We start from the raw sequence: 17,296 nt of genomic DNA on the forward strand, positions 1-17,296 counted from the left end.
AGGTTTACCTTACATTAGGACACAACCAAAATTTAGACATGAAAAAAAGAGTTCAAGAAGTATGAATAGTTTTGCAAGACTATGTAATTTTAATGGCTTAGTCATATGAAACAAGTGGAAGATAAGATAAATTAATAAGGGAAACAGAAACAGCACAAATATAGAAGCTCCCCAAAACCCCAAATGGGAAGGCAGAACCCTTAATTGGATAAATCATTAACTGATATTCTCCAAATCTTTAAATACTGTAGAACTCTAATTGTGTAAATAAATTCAGAATGTTGCATCTTTGTGTCTGTTTTGGGATTACAAGTAGAGGCTGTAATAAATGTGTTGCATCATGTTGACTCTGTGGGTGGTGAATCACTGCTTCAGCTGGAACTCCACAGAGAGGAGCAGATCAGGAACAGTTCAGGAGCAGATCAGGCTCAGGGAGGAATCAGTCGTCATCACAGCAGCCAGCATGCAGTTGATACATCTGGATGTTGGACTTGTTCTTGGTGAGTAAACTTTACAAAAAGCTGCTTCAACAAATAACAAAACTTAACATTTTTTGTCTGTGAAATTTTGTCAATAGCTTTTCAACAAGACAAGTAATTAGTTTTAATGCACCTGTAATCAGCATAGTTAATGAATTTTATTTAAAAGATGTCATTTCAATGTGTATTTTAGGAATTATTTTTATGGAGATATCCAGTTCCAGCTTCTCATCTCCAGCTTCTGGGATTTTGGCTTCAGTGGAGACCTGCATGTCAGACTTGTGCAGCTGTGAGAGGGCACTTGTCGCTGGCGACTGTGAGGGTAAAAATATTAAGGAGAATAAAATTACATGCTTACAGTTGGATTTTCACTCTTAAAAAATTTACTTTTGGGTATAGATTTTTGAAACCAGGTGCCATGTAAGGACTATGTTTCCATCTAAATCAGCTTTGTTTATGAAACCTGAAATTAATTCACTAATTCACAGTTATGAAATTTAATATACAACTGAATTTCACACTTGGTGTTCTTTAGTTGTTTAATTATTTAAAATTTAGTGACAGTCTCACCACTAATTTTAAGAAAAATCAAAAAGCCTTTTATTGATATTGTAGTTATAAAATGTTGTTTTGGTAATCTCCTTTTAAAATAATAACAGGTGGACAAGGTGGAAATTTATCATTGCAATCTTAAAATTTTTTTTATTGTTTCTCTAACATTAATCCGAATAATTGATGGTTACACAAAAGCTATGGTTTCTATGTATGTCTTGTGTTTTGAATAGATTATTAATAATGAGCAAACCTTTACTTTTTTGTTGTTTTAGTTTATGTCATTTAGTTAATAATGGCATTTTATGATCTGTTCTGTGTTATTCTGGCTCAGGTTAAGTCTCAATAATAGTAGAGCCTTATAAAGATCATTAATATGTTTATCATCTAAAACTGACATGACGTAGAAAACACCTCTTGCACACATCAGCTTCTGAAAAACCTTGTTTATCTGCCTTACTCTTCTGTTTGTGATATTCAAGATGACAGGTGCCAAATAAGGGGTTCAGAAAGCTGTAACTTGACCATCCAGGCTGCACTGGACCAATTTCCATCCCTGCAAGGGTGTGTGTGTACATGGGAGGAGGAGCTCTGTGACTCCGTACAATTATTGGCCACACAATGCCTCCAAAAGCCAGGTGCTGTATTCTCTCATTCATGCTTGGGTTAAGCATTAGTGTCTGAAATTATGGTTTTGTTTACCAAAGGTGATGAGATATATAAACACTGGTTGATGTATGGTAGAGTACGTCCAGAAAAGCATACAGTTTAATGAGTATTTGCTGTTTGAAAACTAATTATCTGTCTTCTTGTTTGAACAGCAATTCAGCAGGGGAAGATCACACCAACTGACTGGAAATCAAGTACATTAGCAGACAATGGTGAAAATGATTTATTTATTATGAAAAATGGGATATACAGTACATCCTTTTCAAATAGGCATATTGATATGAACTCCACACCAGATGTCTGTAACGACTCAAATAATTAACACCTAAATTATTAGAATGGTACAGTTTTAGACACATTTTCTGGTATTAACTAAATACTCAGAGACTTCTGGTTTGGGTTGTGACAAATCAAAAATATTTATCCCCTGCTTTTAGAAACTGGCCTAATGTATTGTTCCACACATACAAAGAAAAACAATTCAGTCCCTTTTGTATCTATGAAAAGGGAAATAAATGCTACACATTCTTAGTGAAATTATATTGCCTTGCTTTGTTTCCTCTCTTGGAAACAATCTATTCTTCCTTAGTCTCTAGAATATCTCTATTTGTCTGTTTTTCCTTACCTTAATTGTACAAAGTTTACCAAAACAATATGATACATTGTATCATATTTGCTACATAATCTTCCAACCCCAATTGTCATGTTATGGTGCCACTCTGTTGGTAGCCCCTAAACTAGCTGATGTTAAATTGTAATTTTAGATATTTCATTCTTAAACCATTTTTAGTTCCTTTCTTAGCCCTTCTTTTTTTTGAGTTTTCATAAGTCATCAACTCTGTCCCTTTATGAAATCTAAGTTGTGGACTAACTGCAGCTGGTTTATTTATTGTTTAGCATAAATTTCATATCATCTTTCTCTGCTATAGATGTGCTTCTTACAGTGCATGAAGGCTCTGGATCCTGTGTGGACCGCATTGGTCTTTGTGTGAGCGAGTCTGTTTGCAACAGGCACCTCTCACCTGTCCTTCAAGCGTGCATGGCTGATCAGTGTGACAATGAAAGGTGTCGGCGGGAAATTCAACAGTTCTACGGAGGCATGCCTCAACAGTTGGCCGAGATGCTGGTGATGTGTGAGTGTGATGACTCAGATCAAAGCTGTTTGCTCATGAAATCGGGTCTGCAGAGTGGTGCTTGTCGAGTTGAGACAAGAATCTGCCAAGAAAGGCTCACTCAGTGTGTCCAAGACAGCAACTGCAGGTAGGTTCTTCTCCAGTTCTAAAATAAAAAGTAACTACATTCCTTGTGATAAGTATTCCAGTTCAGGTCATAAGTATTCCAGTTCTGTTCACAGTGTGGCAATGGAGGTTTAGCACTTTTGCTGTTCATTCACCTTTCCACAAGTAGATGGCAGTGACATAACATCAAAGGTTCAGGTTGAAGCAGCTCGAGTTGTAATGTTCTAAAAAACACATTAAAACATTGATGATTACCTCATACTACTGATTTTGGCAAAGTATCCCTTGAAAAAGCAAAACCAGAAGCTTAATTTTATCTTTGGATTTGTATCAAGAATATTTAAGAGAAATTCTCCATTCAACATTTAACCATTTACGTACAGTACACTGGGAGACCATTCCCCTCCAAACGTAATGTGTGCAATGACTCACAAACTGTTCAGATATATTTAACAGTATTTCATGAACTTATCCATTTTTTGTAGCAAATTTTAAATGAGCTTTTGCATGCTTTTTCTTAACCCGCGCACAGTTAGTAGGTATCTATTACTAATACGGGATGGGTTATGTAATGTTTTGTTGTTTTTTTTTGACAAATACAACTTTGTGAATTCCATCTCTACTAAAAATGTTGCCCATTGCAATGAAGGGCATGCCAGAATGTTCTGTACACACAGAACATTCAGTTCTGTTCTCATTCTCAAGTTATTTCTTAGAACAGTACGCTTGTTAGGAATGTCAACTTCTTATCAAAACATGTTGCCGGTTTGGTTGTTTTTCTTCCTGATTCATTAGGTACCTCTTGAAAACACTCCAAGACAAATGCTGGACCCATGAAGAAATCCTATGCAGTGAAAGAAATCTCCAAGAAAATGAATGTTTTACGTTAAAGGATCCAGCTCTTATCCTTGGCGCAAATTCTGAATGTAGAAAGGCCTTCATAGCCACTTTGGGTACAGTGCTTCATCATCCTTGCACATGCAAAGGAGTGTATGGCAATCATCTGCGGATGTGCAACACGATTCGTGAAGTATTCCACAACAGACAGCACTTTAGTAAGTAGTGTATTTACTACTCCTTAAAGAAGAGTTTCAAATAATTATTTTCAATATCTCTAAGAATTTGAATAACCTTTCGTTTTTTTCAGTAAAACCGGTGAAAAGCGGCCCTTCCAAACCACCTGAAGTCAATGAATCTGAGCAGGCTCACATGTGGTCATATGGTAAAGCAGCTTTTGAAATTCAATTATTTTTATTTCATTCTAAAATAGATAATAAATACCAAAAAGCATAAAACAAATGTGATAAAAATTGTTTTTTTTTTTTTTAGGTTACCTCTTGTATGCTTTTTCATCTCTCTTCCTTGCTGGAGTTGTCATAATATCACCTCTGGTTTTTCTCAGTAAGATGTGGTATGTCAACCATGTATACATTTTCTTTTAAATGACTGACGTTTCTCTGATGTTGCAACAGCAAAACATTGTTTTTCATCATTTTTTGTTTTAGGTTGAAAAGGAGAGATCAGATAAAACCTAACCATCAACAGAAGGTGAATCATGTCATTTTATAATATAACATCCCTTTCATGACTATTTTTTAAGTTTATTTTTTTTTCAGATTCTCAAAGGTTTTTATTCCCTTGTACATTCATCATCATATAATAATTTATGGAACATTAGGTTTGAAGGTTTTAGACATTTAAAAGAGGTGCTACCAGCTTGTATAAGCAGTCAGGTTCACACAAAGTTAATCAAACTGAAAGAACATTTTCTGTGACCTGAAGTTGGTTCTTGATGATTTCTGAGGACTATTTTTATTAGCAACTGTATCTGTCACTACTCCTTTTGGTTTTAAATTGATAATTGTATCTGGAAGTAGCTGCCTGGTGGAAGTTATTATGTTGCAAAATAAATTCCCTACTCAATTTATTTTGAGTATCACATCCTGGAGTCATTCAGCGCCTTACAAAACTACACCGTTCTGAACTTTTCCCCCCACTTAACATCAGCAAGAGAAGTTTTTTAATGCAGCATCACAAATAGTATTTAATAATGAGATATGAGAAAATGCATGCTCAGTATTTTAGATTTATTGCCCAAATTTTGTAAAACAAAATATGTCATTTTATTTACCTACTCCTTAATGTCAAAATTATGTTTTTGTTTTGGAAGTTTTTGAACATTGTTTTTAATCTACGGTATATTTCTGGTGTTAAAAATGTGAAGTGAATGTGCTGCAGCTGCAGGGACTTACAAAAGTTGCTCATGTAGTCCCAAGATCAACTTTATGTCCTCTGGTGCAGTATTTACAGACGTAATAAAAGTTTCACAGCCCCTTAGCCTATAATAAATGTTCACGTCATTTCAAAAGATTTCTGACTAAGAAAGTAATTTGATATGATTCAAGGTTATTTTCAATAAGACCATGTATAATTATCTAATTAAAGGACTGGATTATTACTTTGTTTGCTTATTAGATTTTAGTTCCAAGGTAAGCAGAAAAATTATGAATCTTTCAGCTAAAGGTGAAAAGTAGAGTACCTTCTGAACAAACATCTGCTTTTTTCTACACTGGTCAGTTTTCAAAATGACATAAAACATTAAATAAACTTCTAAAAACTTCTCAAATGTTTTTATTAGTAAGAGCACATATTGTTTAATTATGGAAAATAATCCTTAAACATTTTTGATAGTTAACAGTTTCATTTAAAAACTCTCCAGTAATATGGCCATCTCATTCAATCTATTTGTATCAAGCCAATTCACAACATATGATCCCAAGGCACGTCACAAAAAAGTTATTTCAATTCAATCATACATATTGTATATTCCAATCAATTCTACTTGTTGAACATGGAGTCCATTAAATTCAGTTCATTATTCAATGTAGTTAAAAGAAAGTCTAAGAAAATGTAACAGATTGCATCAGGTCACTGACTTGCAGCATTCACTCCTCCTGGACGAAAGCCAAATTATTTGAAAATGGTCAATAATAATTTTTTAGGCAGAGCTGAATAAACTATTGGTGATATTTGATAAAACATTCGATTTATTCATTTTGGAGAAATTTCGAATTACATACAGATAATTTTAAAAATGCAGCAGGTATAGAAATACTTCCCGAAAGCAACTCTGGATAAACTGAACTTACGTTTGTGTGCTCAATTGTAGTTGTAGTGTGTATCATCTTTCAACTCTGAGGACAAAACAGTTAAGATGAATAATTGAAAGCCCAAAATTAAAATGGATCTAATTTCCATGATTAATGGTTGTAAATGTCACACATCTACATACTTCAACCACAGGAAACATAACTTTGCACTGTTGGAGCTCCTCCTCTCAAATCTTCTCTTATCGGATTTTCAAAAGGCCCTGCACAAAATAAACATACACTGGTGTGATCTATTTTAGATAACATCAAATTGAAATTCAGAGTCTTTTTAGACACCATCTTTTTATTATATATGCAGCACAGACACACAAATAAATAGAAATTAACTTTTACCTTTAATATGATCATAGTCAATTTAATCAGGGACAAAAAAAAATCAAAAACAGTTAAGGACCTCTGATTCCTTCATTTTTAGAAAAATTCTTTGGGTGGTTTAGATTGTAGCTGCTATCTAGCAGGGAAAATAAATACTTTAACCCATTGGGTAGTACTGCTGTGAATTGTCAAGAAGCATACTGTGACAATTCACAACAAGACATGGTAGCATGTATCCCATGTAGCATGTTGATGAAAACATTTGTTCTTGGACATTTAAACAGAATTTGACACTCTGGTTAATGTTAACATTAGCTGCAATTAATGCAGGACTAATAAATGATCAGGCACAGCGCAAGCATGCTCAGTGATGCTGTGGAAGGTGGTAGATGAGCCCATAGATCAACTTTCTACCTAGGGTGCCATAACAACTTGGACTGGTTCTGAACACTATCAAGGTCCTAGCAGTTAGAAGTTTTGTTAAATGAAAAACAAGAATCAATAAATTCAAATACATAGATGCAGAAAACAGATCTGAAAAGAAAAACAACAGAATACACAGTAAAAGTAAGTGTTGTATAAATGTGCATAGCATCCTCAAAGTGTCCTGCTTCTTGCCTGAGCCACCTTGGAGTTTGTCCTCCGACCTAAAGCGTTGCATATAAAGTCACCAGTTTCTATGACTTTGTCAAGGTTCACTCCCTGCGAAACAGAAAGAGCATGCATATAATATATTTCTATATTTCTACTACTCAAGGCAAAACAAAAAAGTAACAATTCAGGTTAGATTCCAGCACAAAGAAAGACACAACAAAAAATGAATCTGCAATAGAGATATTCCACCAGCAGGGGTAGGGATTGTTAAAGAGTTAAAGGGAGCACAAGTCCAGTGCCTTCTTGCTCTTGCATAAGTTGTGTAAAGACATTGATATTGGAAAAATAAACGTTTACAGAGCAGCGTATTTGCAGAGCAATCAGTTTATGTCAATATAGTCTGAAGGATTGTGTGGGTTTGGTTTTCTGGGGAATTACTGAGACATGATATACAGCAGGTCTGCCAAACTGAACTATAAAGACAAACTTACAGTTTCAATGCCCATGCCATGGAGCATGTAAAGAACATCCTCTGTTGAAACATTGCCAGATGAACCCTGGGCGTACGGGCAACCACCAAGACCTGCTACTGCAGAGTCCACCACAGAAACTCCCATCTGTGAGGACAAACAACAGGGACATTCAGCACCTCTGAGCAACCTTCACATCATATTAAATCCAGGAACAATCTTGTTCTGTTTAATTGTTCTGTCTGGTGCGCTGCACCTCGCCAGACCTGCGGTCATGTTTTACGGCTTTTCCAGAGAACTGTGGGCTTTGCTACTGAAGATGAGTGGGCAAAGAAAAGTCCCACAGTATGGCCTAGTCATCCTCTCTGCCATCGTTCACTGCCAGCACTATATAATTATGGTCTTGTTCCTGAGAGAGGAATATTATAAATACTGAACAGGACATTTTATGTGTTACTGATCCTCCTGATTACTCATGTTTTTACAGGACTATTCTGCTCTCGACCACAGGGATTATCTTTCTTGCCATTTTTCATCATCCAGACTTGTCAGTGTGACATGTCTCCAAAACTGAAAACAAACCAGTCATTGTTGCAGTTTAAAAAGAACTTGTTTAGGTATAGAAATGTAAAAAATATTTATACATTTAATACTGTTTGAATATGTTGAATCAAATGCAACACTTAAATTCACTGAAATAATTAAATGTATTGTATTAAAATTCAAGGTGACAGACTAACATTAAGTAATGCATAACTGAAAACTGGAAAGCATGTAGAATAGTAAATAACAAAATCCTTGGCTTGAGTAGATTCTGATGTAAACATTTCTTAGTGTTTGAAGCTGTGATCCTTTGAGGGTAAATAACTAATTAAACCTCAAGTATTTTCTGCCTCGAAAAGATATTCTTCTAGGATCTTTCTTTATTTAGCTATGTCCATCTTCCCCTTAACTCTGAGCAGCTTTACTGTTTCTATTAAAGAAAAAGCATCCATGCAGCATGATGCTGCTACCACCATGTCTCATCATGGGTAAATTGTGAGCAGGGTGATAAATAATACCTACAAATCACCACTTACATTTCAGTAAAGCAAATATCTGACAATATCACCTTCTTCCACTTGTTTCCTATGTGAGCTTGGGGTAAACTACAAAGTGCTTCTGCTAAACCGTCTTATCACCACCATTACACAAAGGCTAGATCTGTACTGCTAATAACTAATAGTTTAAAATGCTTCCATCACCCTTTGCATCTTTGAGAACTTCCTATTTTATTTAGTATTTCTGACAGATATTTTTTATAAACCTACTAGCATAGCGCTTTGATATAGGTATCTTAGAACCAAGTTTAATTGTCTTAATATGCTTTTTGTAGTTGTTCTTTGTGCGTTCTTGTATTTTCAAAAATAGCAACATTTTGCATTAATGTGTTATTTGTGTGTGTGTGTTTGTTGTGTTTTTTGTTTTATAGTACTGTGGAGATTTGCATTTTGCTAAATCCGGTGTATTTGCGGAAATATTTTTTGATCACTGTCCAGTTCAAATAAAATCTAGTTCGTTCAATTAAATTTATTTTCCTGCACTTGTCTACTAAGTTTCTGTTTGTTCAATAATTCTCTCTGAAATGTTCAGAGTAACAGTAGCATCAGGATTTAATATATGTTCTTCCACTATTTAAGTGTAAATATACAGATAAAAATGAATAGTACAATAATAGCTATTCTGCCAAAAAATTGTTGCCAATCAAGTTTCCAGTCCTTTATTATTGGAAAAATAAAAATATTTTGGGAACATGGACACCACAGACACAAGTATTTTGTTTTTCATGCAAATGCTCCAAGTCACCATGAGTTTACTATTATTTTCACACCAAAAGACACCAAAGCCAAAACTTCTGGTTTCAGTCAGTCTGTGGATGTTTTCCACATGTCCATGGAACTATCATGAGAATATTAAAGTTGTTTTCCAGCTTCTGTGTCAGAGCCAGATGTCAGCGGATCCTACAGTGAGACTAAATTAACACAGTGGTCCTCTCAGTGGCATTCGGGTCACATGGAGCTTCCACCCTGTGGAGCACGACCAGGCAACTTAAATTAAAAAGGACCTTTACAGCTATTTTGGAACAATGAAGCTAATTGGGTGCTTTTCTTGCAGACAAGAACCTGCTTCTTTCAGGGTTTGTCTGAGCCAGCAGTAATTGCTGTTTGTGTTGGCAAAGGGAGAGAAGGAGGTGTATGTTACCCGTGCACCAGGTTTCCAGGCCTTGGTAAAAGCCAGAGGAGGATACTTTTCAAGGCAGATCTTTTTTATTTTGTAAAATAAACACAGAGTTGTAATCTTCCATGTCAATCGTCCGGCTCTAAGCTGCCACCACTATAAGGTCACAAGCCTTCAGCATGAATGTAGCCCCTCAACAGCATCTCCTGTACCGCTAATCATGCAGGAACTGGTGGTCAGTCCTTAAGCTTTCCAACGCTTAGTTAGACTTGCAGTGCCCAGAAACCAGATGTGTGCTTAGCATAAAAAAATAATATTCACTAAGCTGTGGCTGTGTGGAAAACAATGCATTCCTGGATAAAGACAATGTGCCTTTTCAAACTTCAATGATTTGGGGTAAGCATGTCGACATTATAAACTACGACTGAATGAGGCTTTCGGAGGGACATAATCACAATTTAGTATTAAAAATGGGTCACAGGAAAAGCAGTGTCTATTTAAAACGGGATATGAAGCTGAGATACATAAACAAAGGAGCTAAAACTAAACTGACACATGTCCTACAGTGAAACACTAACCTCCTTGTTCTTAAAATGTAAAAAAAAAAAAAAAAAAACTCGCAAGAAGAAAGCAAACCAAAGAGCACTGGAAGAAGAAAAAGGTAATGTGCCAAAGAAACCCACAGGATATCACTTTACTTTACGACTTCTTTAGGTATTAAAATTAAGGAAATGTAAGGAAGTTTCATGCAAGCCATTTCATGCATTGGTAGGTTTACTGCATCCAGAACAAACAATGTCCTCAATCCAAATACAGAATGTCTTAAGTAAAACGCTTTCAAAAAGTTCAAAGAATCATGCAATTGAAAAATGTAGAAAATATTTTAATTTTATTATTTTAAATCTTAATGTAGAGCCTATCAAAAAAAAAAAGCTGTGAAATAGAGAAATAATTAAAAATGAAAATAATACCATTTCAATGCAACGTTCTACCATAAATAAATAGTTTGGGGAAAAACTGAACATTTATACGTTTGGTATTTGCTTGTTTAAACATAGTAATGTTGGCTTAAAACACAACCTTATCACATTCAATCACATCCCTGTAATTGCTGATCACACTCTGCCCCTTGCTGTGTGCTAGGCTACCTCTCCTTCTCCAAAACAGAACCTGCTCTTAATGCCCAATGCTGTTAGCATGGACACTGATGGCGAAGGATAAACAGTTTTCCTGTAAAGGTAAATTGTTTTTCCTCTGTCACCAAAGGTGCAGCAAACCAAGAATCTTGAGCAGCACAAACTGACAGAGATTTGCATTTCTGCTGATATGTGACCACAGGGAAGATCTTTTCACAGATTATGTGTTTCATATTGTCAGGACATACATATATCTACAGAACATGACAAAAAGCAAAAGAAAGAGTTAGACTGAAATAAACCAGCTTTTGTAAATAAATAAATACTATGACTTTACAAAATGTTTGAATTATTTAAATTTAACCTTATGAGTAAAAAACTAAACACCACAGATTCCAGAACTGGATTCAAAGATGATGTGATTAGGAAAAATAAAGTACTAAAGTTTAGCAGATTGTAATACAGTAATTGCTTAAAATTTGTGTTTATGTGGGGGGGATTGTTTTATTTTTTGGGGGGCCCAAAGAAAATTACAAGATTTTTGATGGAATTTCAATTAAAAAAACTTTTCAAATGCTTTGCTCAGGTAGCAACAACTGACACTCTGACCATGATAATCTGATCATTGCCTCTTATAATACAAAATGTTATAAATGTGCAAGACATCTTGAAGAAATAAAATCAACATCACGTTCCCCTAATGCTACCTGAGTGCCAGCCATTCTGTAAAGAGAACATGGGCTACTGTAAATCCCAGACACAGTAGTGCACACTATAACAAAATTGCAGGAAAGGATATGAAAATTTCCATGCCAAGCCTGTGAAATCTAACCATATACATTGTCATTGTGGGATCTGCCCCAGTAGGTTTCAGACAAAGCTACCCCCGACCTCCTGGAAAAAAAAAGAGAAGTTACAAAGACCAAGGAATGTCTTTATCAGGAACAAAAGCGGTGACTCCGGGCTGACAGCACTGGGGGAATTCATTTCTCTCTCGGTTGGTGGTGCGGAGTTCTGGCACACAGTAATGAAAAACTATGATAAAATCTTTCATTTCCTTCTTGTTTATGGGTGAGCAAACGGTAAGCTAAATATCCCTGGCTGCTATTATTTTCTCTGCGTATTCCGCAGCTGTGATGAATCATATCGAGTGCGATCCGCAAAAGAATTTCACTGACTCACAATGCTCTTTCACTCCACTGTTAAAGATAACAGCTTTAGTAATGCTTGCTTTTTAAAACTGACAATGTTGAGCTTTTCAACAGCCTAAAGCTTGTAACTTATTTAGACTACAAAATCAGTTGTAAATGTGATAATATGTTTCAGCAGTTATACATTTTATTATGCAGTTAAAATGTACATTTTCTTCTGCATAATCAAGAAAAGAAGGTGGTTTGAAAACTTTTGAGTTTGAGTCTGCAGCACTATCCACCACATTCCCAGCACAAAGCAAATAAAAGGATCATTTTCCAGCAGCTTTAAGCACAGCATTGTCAGAGAGTTCAACAGCCAAGCGACAGACAAGTTAGGAGCCCCCCAGGGCCCTTCCATCCACCTCACTCCCAGTTGCTTTGTCCAACAGACACCGAATAGGTGAGCCTTTGTCCTGACCCCTTCACATCTGTTGACCCACCCAGCCCCCAATGAGCTTCCTCATGTGCAGTGACAATGTGCTCCCGAGAACTGATACAGCCATATCTCATTTACCTCTGTTTTATGTCTGGATGTGTGTCAGGTTTGCACTTGCTACAGGCAACGTGGTGAAAAAGACCCCAAATGATGCCTTGTCCACTGATTACAGTTATGCTCTTGTGAGTTATTATCACTGTGATTGCTCCCTGTTGTACAGGTTATTTTCAAGATATGGAGTACAACAAATATTTTATTTTGTTCAAATTACTGCATTTCTTTCACCAGATTGTTTATGAGTAATGTTGTTTTTTGCAGAAACAGAAAATTTTTTTTAAGCTCTATTTGTCTGTGGACTGTTTCACTGTTCCAGGAGGACTGTGAATTTCACTTTTTTTTGTTTTGCATTTTTCAAGGGAAAAAAGAAAATAGTTAATGTTATTTTATCTGAAAAGGAAAAAGTGAATGCTGTCTCTAGTTTTGATAATCTAACTTAAATAAAAATGTCAAACAAGATAGATTGGGAACAGTTTAGCAACTGATAGTATGCATCACAACCTTAAACATTGCTTCTGATCTCTACATTGTTGGCAGTTAGAAGAAAGTATTATTCATTCATATTAGCTTATGCAGTCATAAGATCAAGATCCACATTAAACATTTAAGCAACAGCTTTCTAGATCAACAAATGTACTCATAGATACTTAAAGGCAGATATTATAATCAATTCCAAGACATCCTGGATGTCTAAGAATATCTAACCTAAAATACCTTCATTTTTGGTACAGAAGTACAGAAGTACGACAAATGGTACAACAAAAGTTGATGTGTAAAAGTAATAATTATAAGAAGTAAAATAATGCTTTTGAGATAATAAAAGCAGGGAACTATGATGGCTGATCCATGGCATGATCTATAGTCCATGCCATAGATCAAGAAACCTACCTGAAGAGCAGTAAGGATGTTAGGAAGTGCTTGACCATAAGTGTCATGGCAGTGAACGGCAAGAGCACTGATGGGGACGTCATTCATCACCTTCTGCAGCATCTTGAACATGGAGCCTGGTGTACCAACACCAATAGTATCTCCCAAGGAAATCTCATAACAGCCCATTTCATACAACTGTTTTGCTACCTAAAGAATAGTAAAAATGTGGTAAATATTGTCACAAGGAGGCAATTGCACTGAAAAGCATCAATTAAACAGACTGCCAACTTTATATCTTCAATATATGAACAAGAAACAAAAAGAAACGTACTGATAAGTAAGAACCAAGAAAATGAAATCAGTGGTGGTTAATTCGCAAAGTAATTTTGTATGGAAGGCGTGCTAAAAGTGTAAATATATTTTTACCTCAGCAACTTGCGATGGTTTGATGTGTCCCTCATGGGGACACCCAAGGGCACAAGAAACGTACCTGAAATACAAAAGAGTATATTTATCTAAGCTTAACTGTCAAAAACCTAAACAATCTCTAAAACACCGGCAATTTTTTTTTGACATGAAAAACCTCAAAAGCTTTTGCTTATTTGATTCCAAAGACTCAGTGGTGTCTTTACTGGGAAAGATTTACAGTCCATTTGGACTTGTGGTTTAGGCATAGTTCAAAATAATCTGGTTAACATCTGGAACTGTGCTATCTGGTTTGTTTTTCTTCTTTAGGGAAACTTTTTTTGTCCTTCATTGTAGATTTACTACTCAGTATAACATTATATGGATAGTGAGATGTGTAATTCATCTTTTGTTAAATGTGACATTAAACATTTAGAATACAAACCCACGAACAGGGATTTGTCGATTCTTGGCAGTGCTAATGACCTCCTCAAACCGCAGCATGCTTTCAGAAATAGAACAGTTGATATTTCTTCTACTGAAGGTTTCTGAAGCCGACCCGAACACAGCCACTTCAGTGGCACCCGCTGCAACCTTTAAACATCAAAGATGTTATTTTCAAAATAATTTTTAAGTCCTAACTTAGTATGAAGCCAACATACGAGAGTGTCTAAATTCTGCTTTTAATTATATATTTCACAAATGACCACACTGAAAAGACTCTAAAAGCTTACTGCATCCTCAAAACCTTGGATGTTAGGAGTCAAAACAGGATATTGAACATGAGGCACTCTCTGGATTCCTTTGACAACATCTGTGTGGTCTGCCATCTAAATGTGTGCGGAAAAAGATGTGAAAAAGTACAATAAGCCTTCATAGCATGTTCTGTGACACAAATTTATCACCACGAAGAGAATAAGTTTCATGTGAAATTTTGAAGAGCATTTTTTTTTCTTTTTAAGTAAATAAATGGAGTGCAATTTATGGCATGGAATGCTAAAACAAGCAGACCACAAACTATAAAAACCGTCAGTGGATCAAACCACAGGAGCACATTTCCATCAATACATAAGCAGCAAGAAATAGTTCCTAATAAATCACTCAGCACTCTGCTGTTGTGCACAAAAAAAGAGCTATTACCTGGGGTACCCACTTTGAAGAGACAAAGCTGGTGGCCTCAATCACAGACAGACCTGTTGCTGAGAGCATGTCTATCAGCTGGATTTTCACCCTTGTTGGAACAATTTCCTGGGGAACAATGATACAGGTCACCATAGTTTTATCCTTAAACAATGTTTTTGCGAGGGTCACACAAATGGTATAAGCATTTAATTTGAAAAACCCTAACCTTGCAGAAGGCAGTAATGGATGTACAGCATGCTAAAAATAGTAAAAACTCCACTGTAGGTAACTCAGACATTTTTAAATTGTTTATGCGTAATGGAAAACAAAAATAGTTTCAGGGGTGAGAGATGTAGTAATTGTAAAAAGTATCCATACAAATAAATGAGGTTTGTGAGTGACAACTCAAAGTATACCTTTTCATTTTGAAGTCCATCTCTTGGCCCAACTTCAACAATTTTCACAAACTCTGGATAGTCATGTTTGGTAATGATCTGCAGTGAAAACAGAAATTTGACTAAAGCAAAATCTTACTCAGCATAATAATGAAAGCTTGTAAAATTATCCACAGTGTTGTGTTGGAATACCCCAGGGCATGCTTTTCTGAACATAAATTACTTAATATCTCAAAGCCACATGAAATCTGAGAAACTATACATAAGTCTGTCAACTCATTATAAGGGAAACTCAGAATGTATGTCATCAAGACAAAGCTAAAGATAAGAATCAGGGTAAGTCCACGCAAACAATAAATAGTCTGCCAATCAATACAAGGAATGCTTTTCACCAAACTTTCAAAACAACTTTCAAAAACATGAGTAATTTTAATGAAGTGCTAGATCTGTTTAACTTTGTTTATTTGTAAAGCAGCCATATAAAATTTGAACTCAGAACCTATCTGGAAAATTTGCTTTCCGAGTCATATTTCAAGTTAAAGTTGCAGTCTATTTCAATTGTTCCAACTTAAAACAAGAAAATCTTGATTTCTGTAGATAGATCAAATGCACCAAGAAAATGTTGAGATGGAATGATTTAGACAATTATGTTAGTAATACTTACCAGTACACAAAAACAGTCCGAATGACATGAATTCAAGCTTTTACTAAATGTGAAATTACTGCCACAGATCAAGAAAAGCAGAAACAGTTCAATGAATTGCTACTACCAAGTTACCAGCATTAGCAGTATGATGAGTGGCTGCTAAGAGGCCTTTCAGTAATGAGGAAGTTATGTCACAGAACATGTGTAGCAGATTAGAAAACAACAAAAGAACGGAAAATGTTATGCCCACCTTCTCATCCTGTAGCCAGCTTCTAAGCCAAGGGTATTCCTCGATGATTTGCTTATAGCTCAGGCAGTGCTTCACTGTAGTGGGTACGTTACCCATCAGGCTGATTGCTGCTTAACTCCTCAGGAAAAAAGAAAATGTGTCAGCAAATCGCTGTGATAATCTGCACACTAATTCGGGCCTGTATGGTGGACGTCCATGCTGCATAGGAAGATGACATTAGAGAAGGGCTGCAGACTGGGTGGCGAGTGATTCAGCAGTTGTCATGGCAACCACATCTCTGACAGGAAGAGTTGGTGCAACGGAGGGAGGGTGGCTGCCATAAAGGAGAGACGGTGTAGAAAAGTAAGAGTAATAAATGAGCCAAGAACCAAACAAAGAAAGAAAAAGAAGAAAAAAAGAGACAAATAATGAGAAAGAAAAATGCCAAAAGAAAAGTGAGAGGAAATATTGTGTGCATGAAAGATTGAAACTACTAGAAATTTAAGAAATATGTTTTGTCAAATAATAACAATATTCTGCCAAACCTTTAAAAAAGTAATGAAAGAAATTCACAATGTTTGACCTTCAAAGCATTCAATAGGAGTTGACTTATTCACATTTGATATGAGTTTATGTTGAGTTAACAAGAGGAGAGACGTTCTGTTCCCTTTTTCAGCTTAGAGCTGAAGGCTGCAGGGAAACAGCCTGCTTACATTGATCTCTTGTGTACTAAATCATTGGAGGCTTTCATTCCCTGACCTGCCACTGCTGCCAATATCAACTGCATGGTGTAATAAAACCCCTTGATAAGGCAGGTCAAGATTTACCAGAGCTCGAGACGTGCTGTGGTGGCGTAGGGGATAGCGGAACCCACATTTGGAGGCCTTGAGTCCTTGACGCGGGTTCGATTCCCGGACCTTTCAACATTCATCGCATGTCTCATGCCCTCCCCCTTTCCTGTCAGCCTACTTTCAAATAAGGGACACTAGAGCCCACTAAAGACCCCCTGGAGGGGAGAAAAAAAAAGATTTGAGTCTTTCTGAACCCAGATGTTAACAATAGAGAGGCTTAATGAAGCCCTCACCTTCAACCATCTCTTCTCT

The 17,296-nt window shown here is 36.1% G+C and overlaps 2 protein-coding genes across 2 annotated transcripts; one reads left to right on the forward strand and one right to left on the reverse strand.

Annotated features, from left to right (window-relative positions):
• Positions 1-451: 451 nt before the first annotated feature.
• gfral (GDNF family receptor alpha like) lies at positions 452-4,962 on the forward strand. Its single transcript, XM_044136123.1, has 9 exons — positions 452-500; positions 673-801; positions 1,514-1,669; positions 1,853-1,912; positions 2,630-2,960; positions 3,734-3,993; positions 4,086-4,160; positions 4,268-4,349; positions 4,444-4,962. Exons 1-9 carry the CDS (start codon positions 464-466, stop codon positions 4,505-4,507), a joined length of 1,194 nt encoding a protein of 397 aa, XP_043992058.1. The 5' UTR covers positions 452-463; the 3' UTR covers positions 4,508-4,962.
• Positions 4,963-5,658: 696 nt separating this feature from the next.
• hmgcll1 (3-hydroxymethyl-3-methylglutaryl-CoA lyase-like 1) lies at positions 5,659-16,452 on the reverse strand. The gene is made up of 9 exons (XM_044136124.1): positions 16,215-16,452; positions 15,340-15,417; positions 14,942-15,049; positions 14,536-14,631; positions 14,247-14,395; positions 13,823-13,886; positions 13,415-13,603; positions 7,509-7,634; positions 5,659-7,125 (listed from the first exon to the last, which is right to left on the reverse strand). The coding sequence occupies exons 1-9, from the start codon at positions 16,308-16,310 to the stop codon at positions 7,021-7,023; spliced, it is 1,011 nt and encodes a 336-aa protein (XP_043992059.1). The 5' UTR covers positions 16,311-16,452; the 3' UTR covers positions 5,659-7,020.
• Positions 16,453-17,296: the final 844 nt, after the last annotated feature.

The sequence above is a fragment of the Gambusia affinis genome, linkage group LG13 (genome assembly GCF_019740435.1).
Source record: "Gambusia affinis linkage group LG13, SWU_Gaff_1.0, whole genome shotgun sequence".
Classification (NCBI taxonomy): domain Eukaryota; kingdom Metazoa; phylum Chordata; class Actinopteri; order Cyprinodontiformes; family Poeciliidae; genus Gambusia; species Gambusia affinis.

Excerpts from the sequence above, each read along its gene's own strand:
- gfral (XM_044136123.1), top strand. The coding sequence starts at position 464 with ATGCAGTTGATACATCTGGATGTTGGACTTGTTCTTG. Across the intron at positions 802-1,513 it reads TGTCGCTGGCGACTGTGAGG|ATGACAGGTGCCAAATAAGG; the intron begins GTAAAAATATTA and ends GTGATATTCAAG. Across the intron at positions 4,161-4,267 it reads GGCTCACATGTGGTCATATG|GTTACCTCTTGTATGCTTTT; the intron begins GTAAAGCAGCTT and ends TTTTTTTTTTAG.
- hmgcll1 (XM_044136124.1), bottom strand. The coding sequence starts at position 16,310 with ATGGGTAACGTACCCACTACAGTGAAGCACTGCCTGAGCTATAAGCAA. Across the intron at positions 7,635-13,414 it reads ACATCCTTACTGCTCTTCAG|ATGGGAGTTTCTGTGGTGGA; the intron begins GTAGGTTTCTTG and ends TTGTCCTCACAG. Across the intron at positions 7,126-7,508 it reads ATGGCATGGGCATTGAAACT|GGAGTGAACCTTGACAAAGT; the intron begins GTAAGTTTGTCT and ends TCTGTTTCGCAG.